The sequence below is a fragment of the Mastomys coucha genome, unplaced genomic scaffold (genome assembly GCF_008632895.1).
Source record: "Mastomys coucha isolate ucsf_1 unplaced genomic scaffold, UCSF_Mcou_1 pScaffold20, whole genome shotgun sequence".
Lineage (NCBI taxonomy): Eukaryota > Metazoa > Chordata > Mammalia > Rodentia > Muridae > Mastomys > Mastomys coucha.
In genome coordinates, this window is record NW_022196903.1 from 43,353,276 (window position 1) to 43,363,564 (window position 10,289).

Genomic DNA, 10,289 nt, shown 5'->3' on the forward strand with positions numbered 1-10,289 from the left:
GGTGCTTGCATGTGGGGTGGGAGGACAGAAGTGACTCAGCTGGCATCCCCTGTCTCCCATCCCTGCCCACAGCTGTGCTTTCCTTTTCAATACTGGCATAGCTTACCTAGAAAATACTGCTAAAGGCTTGGTCCTGTCCCTCCATATATTACTCTATTTGAAAACTTTGGTCTTCCCTAAGTGTCCCCATTTCTCCTGTGGCCTGCTTAAGATATGAAACCCATTTTCCCTGGCAGTTGACAGCTCCTGCAGCAGGAGCTGGACGTGGAGGAGGTGTGTCTGTCAGAGGTCAAGTTGTGTATGTCATAGGAACTCATAACTAGCCCTGGTATGGTTAAACATCCATCCCGGTAGATTTCTTATGTGACCTTTACCACTTTTAAAGTTGTGGGTGTTAGAGAAAGCCACCTTGGGTTTCGTTTTAAAAATCTTTTCTCATCTATAAAATATGATAATAACAATGTTATGATCCTGTTTTATAGATTGGAAGTTTATAATTGGAAGTTCCCACGAGATAATACATGGGAAATAGTGGTGTAAAAAGCAAGGATATGGATAGGCAAGAGGTATTATTAAAGGGCAATGGGAACCTGGGACTCAGTGCTGCCTCTTGCACCTGCTGCTTCTGTGCATTCACTCGCTCGCTCGCTCGCTCACTCATTCACTCACTAACCATTCATTTGAGACAGAACCTCGCTATAGTACTGGCCTGCATGCAAGTCAATATGTAGATAAAGCTTGCCTTAAACGCCAGAGATTTGCTTCTGCCTTAAGTGCTGGGATTAAATGCATGCCACCATGCCGGACTTCTCCAGGGATTACAACAGTCCATTTAGGGGATAGCTTTGGCTTGATCACAATAGTCCCCATAGTTATGGCGCTTTAACTCTGAGACTCTTCTTTACTGGGTCCCCTGCTTCTTTCCCTTCTTGCTCTTCCGGAAAAGCGTACTGGTCCCAGAGTTCCAGCCGGCTTCCAGGAGCTAGGGTAGGTCCAAAGCCTAGCTAGCCTGCTTCTGCCAAGGGATGAGGGAGATGAAGATCTTGCTCCTCCGTAAAGAAGAATGGCCGGGGATGGGGTTGTCGGGACACTGGGGTGACCCCTCCTGCAAGGCAACGCTGGCCCCGGGATCTGGACCCTTTTCTTTCCCAGGCAGGCACAGCGCTTGCTGCCTCCCTTTTCCCGGCCAGCCAGGTTGTTGGCGCGTTAGACCTCCCAGCCTCACGGGGCTGCTGTGCGGCTGCGACGAAGCTGGCGACTGCGGCGCTGCTGCAGCAGAGGCAAGGGCTCCAGAGGCGGCGCCACGTGAGTCCCAGGATCAGGAGGGAGGTTACCGTATTTATCGAGGCCAGTGGGGGACCCTTGATGCCAGGTCACTGCGGGCGTGCTACCGTATTTGCCTGGAGCCGTGCAAGTCCTTTCTGGGAGTGGCAGTGTCGGGACTTAATTACTTGTTTACTTAGGATCCCGCCGTCCCGCGGGGGGCGCTCCGGGCACGGGGTGGGTCGATTGCATGCGTTCCTCCAAGAGATGGGGCTGGCACCCCAACAAGGTGGGCTGCGGAAGCTGGGTGGCGGCTTATTTATGTTCCTAGGGGCGGGGTTGTGATGTACAGCTTGTCACATTTCTCGGACCCCTGAATTAACAAGGCTGTGACAGTCTGGGTGGGGTGAGCTCTTGGAATTAATGCAGGGGTTTGACCAGACCAGCGCGGCAGGAGGCTTTTCGGTTTTATGGGGGCGGGGAAGAAGGGCGCAGCGCTGCGGGAGACTTAACTGTTTTTTCCTTGGGCCGCTCAGACTCTTGAGGAAAAAGCTGCTGCAGACTGCAGAAGGGGAGCAGGTTGGGCTGTGAGTGTGGCACCTGATGGGGGAGGGATGGAAAACCATGGCTTTAGACCCTTCAGGCCCTGGTCAGAGGTCTAGTAGGGAAAGTGGGGAGGTTGCCCAAAAGACAGGACCAGGCTCAGACTGGCCAAGGAGACTTTGATGGATCTTTCTTTGCAAATGCCAGCACAGACATCTGGGCAGGGAATATGTATGGGTAGAGCCACAGGGCAATGGGTTCTAATCCCTTTCTCCAGGGTGAGTGCCAGTTCCACCTTGGCGAGAAGGTAGGGGAAGACAGAGGGTGTCTCTGAGATCCCCCACCCTGCAGGGTGGAAGTGTGGGGAAGACCCGAAGGGAGGTTTGAAGGGAATCCTAAACAAGCTTTTCTGATGGAGGGAGTGAATGGAGTAGGTCCCAGTTGCTATACAAGGCATGGGAGTGATAGCAAGTTCCCATGCCCTATAGCGGTGGTGAGCCTTTGAGAATGAATGGGTTTGTGGTAGCTGGGGTGTTGGTAGGTGTGTGTGTGTGTCAAGGGATGTATAGTTGCTGAGCAGCTAGTGTATTGAAACATTTTCAATTTCAACAGTCAGGAGACTTAGGGCCTAGTTCTGGCTCACCTTGCTGTGTGACCTTGGACAAGTATGTTGGTTTCACCCAGTTTCAATTGTTCTATTTACAAACCTGGGCTCAGGAACACTGTTTTCCTTGTTCAAGGATGTTGTGAGGGTAGTGGGGAACTATTTCAGAGAGGCAGAGTGGCCTGGGAAGACAGTGTTTACACCAGGCATGCTGGGAGCCCAGTACTGGGGTGATGGATGGTCAGGTCAGCCTTTGGACCAGGCCCGTCTCCTTGGGATCTCTTGCTTCGGTTCATTGACCTGCAGCTTTTCAAATTTATGATTCATCTTGTTAAACACTGGGGCTACTTTTAATGGTTAACCCAGGGAGGTCACTTTCATCTTTATGGGGGGGGAGGGCAACGTTGTTTTACTTCCTGCTTTAAGCCATTGGTGACCTTCCTTCCTGAGGGTTTTGGGTCACCGCGTATGCTTGGTCATCTGATTAGAGAAGCTGCTCCTGAGAATTTTCCAGCAGTATTTAGCCCATGTCTTGTATGTCAAAGGCACAGGGCTTGATGTATCTTGTAACAGAAGGTAGCTCTTTGTTCTTGAGGTTATTCCAGGGTGATGAGAAAGGACATAGAGTTGGGCAGCCGAATGCAAGAGGATGCTGGAGAGGTCAGGGAAGAGTTCTAGAAGGAGGTGGCTCTTGAGAGGAGCCAGGGACAACAGAACCGGTTTTGGTTGTGATGAAACCAAACAAACCAAAACTAGATGGGCAAACACTGGAGGTTGTGGGTGGTGGGTGATTCCTCAGGCTGGAGAATGGCTGACCCTGGGGTCTTCCTTGATCCCTTTCTCCGCTTCTGCTTCCCCAGGGGCTGGTGATTGCATCTGGAAGTGCCCATGACAGAGCTGGTGTCCTCCAGGGGAGGGTCCCCTACAGGGGACGGGGAGGAGGGTCTGGGGGACGATCAAGGTCTGGTTATTCACCACCCGGCGGAGGAACAGTCCCACCGCTGCCCGCTGTGCGGGCAGACCTTCTCCCAGCAGCCCAGCCTGGTGCGGCACCAGAAGGCGCACGTGGGAGCTGGCCGCGCAGCCGCCTTCGTGTGTCCCGAGTGCGGCAAGGCCTTCAGCGTCAAACACAACCTGGAGGTGCACCAGCGCACGCACACCGGCGAGCGGCCCTTCCCCTGCCCCGAGTGCGGCCGCTGCTTCAGCCTCAAGCAGAATCTGCTCACGCACCAGCGCATCCACAGCGGTGAGAAGCCGCACCAGTGCGCGCAGTGCGGTCGCTGCTTCCGAGAGCCGCGCTTCCTGCTCAACCACCAGCGCACCCACGCGCGCATGCCCACGCCGCACCCGCGCCGTCCCGGTGTCTTCGGGGAGCGGCGGCCCTACTTCTGCATTCGCTGCGGCAAGAGCTTCGCGCGTGAGGGCTCGCTCAAGACCCACCAGCGCAGCCATGGCCATGGGCCAGAGAGCCAAGGGGCCCATTTGAGCCATGTGCTATGACCTGTGGGAGACCTGCCGCCGCCAGCTGCCTCCAATCCAGAAGCCACATCCAAGGGTGCTGAGTTGCAGTCCCCTGTCTGGATGGGCTCCTGGGAGGGGGCGGGGCCAGCTTAGGATGTTGAAAGTCCTCGGGGGCACCCCTACTCCTTTTCTTCCTGCCCTTGGACCCCTTGGCTGGCTGCATGTATCTGCTTTGGGCACCTGCAGTAGTTTGCCTCCTCCGGCTGCCTAGAGCAGGTGAGACCCACAGGTTTGGCCAGAGTCCCCTGAGGTGTGCGGGTGATGGGAGTGGGGAGCGGGTGTGTACTGTTGGCTGTCTAGGTCAGGACTGGGGGGGTGGGGCTTGTGCTGGTCTCCATGACTTACTGCTTACCTATCTTCATTCCCAGCGCGTCAGACTTAAAAGCAACTTGGAGAAGGCCACTTGCCATGGTTCCCAGACTTGCTCAGTCCCCAAAGCCTCAGCCTCCTGCACTCACTGCCTGGTGGCCTTGAGAAGCCATTTCGCTCCACGTCTCAGTTTGCTTATCTGTAAGTTGGAGATGGAGATGAGAAACTTTCGCTCTTCCCTGGGGTGCTATGAGACTTCACTGTTATCAGAAGGGGAAGCCATTTGTCTAGAGAGTTGTACTAGTTGGGTTGTGCTCTGCTCCACTCTTGGAGGGACACCCCCACCCCCAGGCCCAGGCACTTAGAAACCCATACTCGTGCCTGGGACAAGGTATCAAGGTGTCTGCACAGAGCTACAGTTGGGACAGCCTGCTTTGGGTTGTTGTGGTGACTGGCTTCACCTAAGGGGCTTTCATGGCTTTGTACCGAGTCCCAGAGGGATGGAAATACTGTAGGAGGAGTTGGGGTGCAGAAGAATGGCTTCAGGGCAGCAAGGGCTAGGATTTGTTCCACAATGGACAGTGTTCAGAGGGAAGGGACACTAGACATTTGTCATGAGTGCAGTGAGCTCTTGCTTTCTGTGATTCAGAAGAACTGAGGCCCTGGGAGGACAGATGGATGAACAGAGCCTTGAGGTTCATTCACATAATGAGAAGGGAGGCCTCAGCCAAGATGACCAAAGTCATCTGGTAAGACTGCTAGCTAGGGCTTGCGTTAAGACCCATGTTTACAAGTTGTCACTCTGAGGGACTCGCCTTTCCTTCCATTTGACAAACAAGGAGACCAAGATCCGCCCAAACTTGTTCCAAATGATAGCAAATAATTAGTGTTACTATAGTAGGTCAAGTCTGGGCTTTGGTTCCCATTTTAGACCTGGAAACCCTCCAGTCTTATTGTTGAATTATGAAAATGCAGCTGGGAGAACCTGGGCATGTGGCCAGGGGCCAGGTGATGGGCTATCATGGGCAGAGCATCCCTGGGTTTGACAGGTGTGGGGACATGAAGTTAGGAGGCTGGGGGCTCTGAGTGGTTCTCTGTTCCTTGAGCCCTTGGATTCCAGTTCGTTGTCTTTGCTCTTTGTCCTACCTCAATGCCACATGGCTCCTCTGGAATCACTGGCCTCTGCCCTGGTAGTTAGTGTAATGTGAGCTAGTATTTAGTGACAGAAAATATTTAACGAGGTCCTGGGAGATCAGAAGCTAGTCAGTCACTCAAGTACCCAGACCCAAGGCATGTCGGGTGTAAACAGGCTAATCTTGGCAGTGTTTTGTTGGGCAGTGGTGGTAAGAGGGTTCTCGTAAGGTCCCAGATAGACTAAGAGTGGGTCAGATGAATGTGCCCATGTAGTCCAGACGGGCTGGTAGACAAGGCCTTGTTTCTATAATATGCTGACTATGGTCTCTGCTTCTGTGAACAGATACAAAGCAGACAGGACCTCATGGCCCAGGACCTGCAGGGCGCATCTGGGCATGGAAACTAAAAATGGAGTCTCATAGGCCCTGGGTTCCTGGCCTGGGAACCTGTCTCCTCAGAAGACCTACCTCTGGAGGTGCCCCATGATGGTAGAGCAGGAGACTGGAGGCTGATTCCATGCCTTGGTGGGAAAACTCCCCAGATCTGACTTGAGTCCCAGCTGGGCAAGCCTCGTCTGGCTTCCTGGTCCTAGACCTCAACTCAGGTGTGGAGGCAGATAGCACCTGTGTGGAGAGGTGGCTTCTCTCCTCCAGCCTGGCTCACCACTTGGTTGGAGGGCAAGGAAAAGGAGGCAAGGACTGTTGTGTACCATTGCAGCGGGATGGTGGCGGACTTGGCTTAAGAGGCAAAACCTCCCTCAAGATGGGAACAGCAGTGAAGGCTTCCATGCCCTTTCCGGGCTAGAAAGGTTAACACTTCAGGGGCTTGTGACTCTTTAAAAGCGGATGGAGGCTGCTTGTCCTAGAACTCACATACTCATGGAACTCTCAGAGTGCCAAGCAGTTTCGGGAGCCTCTGGACTCCAGCCTAAAGACCTCAGCTCTTGGGGGTTCCACCTCCCATCCTTTCCTTACTCCACACAAGTGTGATGCTCTCCTCCTGGTCTCCTCTTGTTTGGGAATAAAGAATTCTGAGGCTGAGTTCCTTTTAGTCCATCCAGTTTCTTCTCTGCAATCTGACAGTACCCTGGATTTCTGGAGCCAGACTTCCCTCCCCAAACACTGCCCAAGACTGGCTCCTGGGCTTGGTTCCTTTCCCCGTTTTGTGTCTGACAGGCTGTAGGGATTTACAGTGGAGCCCTCTGCTCAGCTTTGGCTCTGACTGCACTGTGGAGTCTCAAGGGAAGGTTGGCCTGCTGAAGGGTTGGTAAATCATTTTCTCTGTGTCTATTCCACGGAGAAGGAATCATGCTTCCACTAGCCATATGCAACCAATCAGGCCTCCTAGCTGGGCAGGCTTGCAGCTCCAGGCAGGTATCACCTGGGAAGGTGAGGGTAGAGAGGCACCAGAACCCTACACATGGTGCCCATGGGTCTAAGCAGTGGGAGAAGCCAGTGGAGGAGTTGTGTGCATCCCCTAAGTAAGCAAGGGGACAACTAGGAAATGAGGCTCTTGGGCCATTGCTGGTCAAGGACTCATATCCTCACACACGAGCAGGTCAGTCGAGACCCCACAACTGTCTCTCTTCCTCCCTAGAATGAGCCATTCATTAGGAAAGGGGGAGGGGCTTCCTTTTCTATCAGGATTTGGTAGAAACCTCTGGATTCCTGACTTGGGGGTCTTATTGCCTGTATTCCCCATGCAGTTTGGGTTCTAGGTTCTTACTGAACCCCTATGCCTTATTCTGGGGTCACTGAGTACTCAAAGAGATATCAGAGAAGGGGGAGGCACTACCCATACCTTGGGACCTTCCGTGTATCTCTTTTCCTTGGCTAACTTAGGGGAACCCTCACCATGCCCCTCAGCTAACTGCCTAGCTTGTCTCTTCCTCGCTGTAGCTGTGCCATGCCTTCCCCTATACTGTTCTAAAATGTTCTTCCCCCAGCTCTAAAACCCACTTACTCACCAGGGCCCAGCCTCCCAGCCCACGCAGCCCACGCTCCTTCTTAACAGTCCTCGTGTTAACACATGGTGTCTCCCCGAGTATTATGTGCTGTATAGTCTTGTGCTTGTTTCTTCTGTGTTTGTGTATGTATACGTGTTGTGTGTGCACATGTGCACCTTGAGTCCCCAACTAGACTGTGAGCTCCCTGAGGGCAAGGGGCGGTCATCTCTCTCTCAACCTCTAGTGGGTCTAGCCCAAGGCCTCTCAGGAAGATACCTATCAACTGGATGATGAAACACATGCTGGAGGTCATCTGAGGTGGAGGTTTGTGTGCAAGGGGAGAGTCTACACGGGTTAGCTAGAGGTGTATGGTATTGGGTGGTGGCCTGACTCCTTGGATCAATAATGGATGCTCAAGGTCTCAGGTCCTTGCAACTTGGAGGGACACCCCACCCCCCCATACTGCACACATAGACTGTGGCTATACAGGAGTGCACATGAATTGTTGGATATTCCCAAAGGTTCCTGACTTCTGTTGGAGGAGGTGACTCAAATAAATGTTCTCTACAACAGCTTGTATGTGGAGCGGTCCTTGGGGGACATGGATGGGAAGAGGGTAGTGGCTTGTATCTCAGCCTCCATCACTTGTGGGGGAGTTTCATTCAAGGTCACATTTTCTTGTGTTCAAAGTGGAATAGTAGCCAAAGACTATAGGTGGCAGATCATAAACTCCAGCAGAGTTAGTCCAGGCCTCCCTGTCCCGTTAGGGACTGCTGTTTTCATCTGGCTAACATGTCCCAGCTTCTTCCAGTCATTCTCAGCCCCAACTGGGACAACACCTGCTCAAAAGCTCTGAGGTGATGCCCACAGGCCCCCAAGAGCTGGGCCACCAAGGAGAGGTGAGTCAGGAAATTGTACTCCAGAGTGAGCCATCTCCAAAGGAAAACTTGGCCAGTCACATTTCTTCTTGACTGCAGCCCTAAGAGAGCCTGCTTTCTGACTCAGAGCTGTGGTGAGAACAAGCAAGTCATAGATAATTGGTGCACACTTACACCCTTGCCCTAAGCTGGAGCCTGTCACAGACCACATCTTCTCTAATACAAGTGCTAGGCAGTACCTTGTTGTCAGGTGGGCCTCCACCATCAGGCCTCGTTAGTGTGTAGGGTATGGGCCCAATCATGGCTGAGGAGTACTTGAGATTCTGTCATTAGCCAAGGAGAGTCATGAGTGGGATGTGGCTCTTGGTCAGTGCCTTTGAAGCTTGGCTCTAAGGTGAGGAGGGATGGGGAGTGGAATAGTCGGCGTTGATGTGATCCATTCACATTGCCTAAACTGAAAGCAGGGCCCCAGCCTCTTCTTACTCTGCCCCCGTAGCTCCCATGGCAGAAGCAGCAGCTATGGCCCAGCCTCTGTTGACCCAGTTCAGTTCCTCTTTGTGAACTTCAGACATGGTCACAGGCCTGGCAAAGACATGAATGGTTTCTGAATTACAACCCTTCACTGAGCCCTACCTATCACCCACAGTGTGAGGATATGGGGAAAACAGAGCTGAGTGGATGGTGGGCAAATCCCAGGGGATGAGCAGTGGTGTGTGTGTGTGTGTGGTGTACATGTGCGCATACACATATGTGTTTGCACCCATGGGTGTGTGTGATCTAGTCCAGAGCATCACTGTTTTTTGGGATCTTGTATGTGAAGCCATGAGTCCAACCCCAGACTCCATATGGAAGCTTCATTTTAAAAATAGGCCATCCACATTGGGGAGCTGTGTCCATCCATGTCCACCATCTGAGGAGGCTCAAGCACCTCTAGGTAGAGAAGAGGAGATGTAAATGATTGTCCCCCCTTGGGCAGGTTGTGGGGTATAGAGGCAAGAGAGGACTCAGTGTACAGCGCCTTGCTGCCCGGATGGTAGCAATAACGACGAACACACTTAGACTTCTTCTCTCGCAGTTTACTCAGGAAATTTTCTTTTGTGTTACAGCTCTTTAAGGTACCTAGGTATTACAGCTCTCCTAGGTTCTTGGATTTTATCGTCCAAGCGGCTGCCTACAACTCAGTACCTTCATGGGGGTCTATCCGCTAGTACCGTTACCACTGTCACGGTCCTGGGGATTGACCATGTCAGTAGGGCCCATCCTCACCTGGCTGGCACAGCCTCGCTTTATGGGAATGGGCTGGGATACAAGACACAAAGAATGAGAAGCTAAGAAATGTTTGGTTCTGGGCCAAAACATAGGTGTCCTTCCTGGAATAGACTCCTAGTCCTCGTCTGTATTTCTTGCCTCAGTGGTGTCCTCAGATACACCAAAGCCCCATTGTCCTCACCCCAAGTGAGAGAATGTCTGTGTGTGCTCTTGGTGTCCCTTATCCCTTTACAGATATGGTGCATATGGCCACTGTGATAGTTAATATTGTCATTTAAAAAAACATATTTGAGGTAAGTTTTATTAAATACTGGCCAGGACAATGGACAGCAATATTCGCAGACTATGGGACCTATTTACACTAGTCAGAGGCTAAAAAAGTCAAAGCCCATAAGGCTATGCACTTTCTACCTTCATCCCATCAGGAGCAAGCATACTTTCTGACACACCTCTTGCCTACATACCACCCAGCTATCTCAGCCAATGTGTGATCAAGCATACCCTGTCCTGTTGGGGCAACCAGACTTGTTTATAAGAGCAAAAAACATATGGCTTATTATCTTACATGAACAACAGCCCCCAGAATTCCAGAAAGTTATCTGTCTGTGGGCAAAAGAGGCTTATACGTTAGAGGCATTTTGTTTTATAAATCTTAAGCATGATGATTTAAACTTAAAAGATAGTTTTAGCCATTACATTCACACATGAGTTGTATCCTGAGTCAAATCCTTGACTGTGTGGTGGGTACCTATTTCTATTGGGATCTAATAACCATCAGCTCAGTGATACACAGATGGGAATTTATGTATCTACTTAAGGCATT

The 10,289-nt window shown here is 51.9% G+C and overlaps 1 protein-coding gene across 4 annotated transcripts; it reads left to right on the plus strand.

Moving 5' to 3' along the window:
- Positions 1-957: 957 nt before the first annotated feature.
- LOC116098883 (zinc finger and SCAN domain-containing protein 2-like) lies at positions 958-7,886 on the plus strand. 4 transcript variants are annotated; one of them, XM_031381853.1, is made up of 4 exons: positions 958-987; positions 3,271-4,147; positions 4,300-4,441; positions 5,718-7,886. In XM_031381853.1, the coding sequence occupies exon 2, from the start codon at positions 3,299-3,301 to the stop codon at positions 3,908-3,910; it is 612 nt and encodes a 203-aa protein (XP_031237713.1). In that variant the 5' UTR covers positions 958-987; positions 3,271-3,298; the 3' UTR covers positions 3,911-4,147; positions 4,300-4,441; positions 5,718-7,886. The 4 variants fall into 4 exon arrangements, with proteins under 4 accessions (XP_031237713.1, XP_031237710.1, XP_031237714.1 ...); XM_031381850.1 differs by lacking the exon at positions 958-987 and adding an exon at positions 1,128-1,305; XM_031381854.1 differs by lacking the exon at positions 958-987 and adding an exon at positions 1,538-1,552.
- The last annotated feature ends 2,403 nt before the right edge of the window (positions 7,887-10,289 follow it).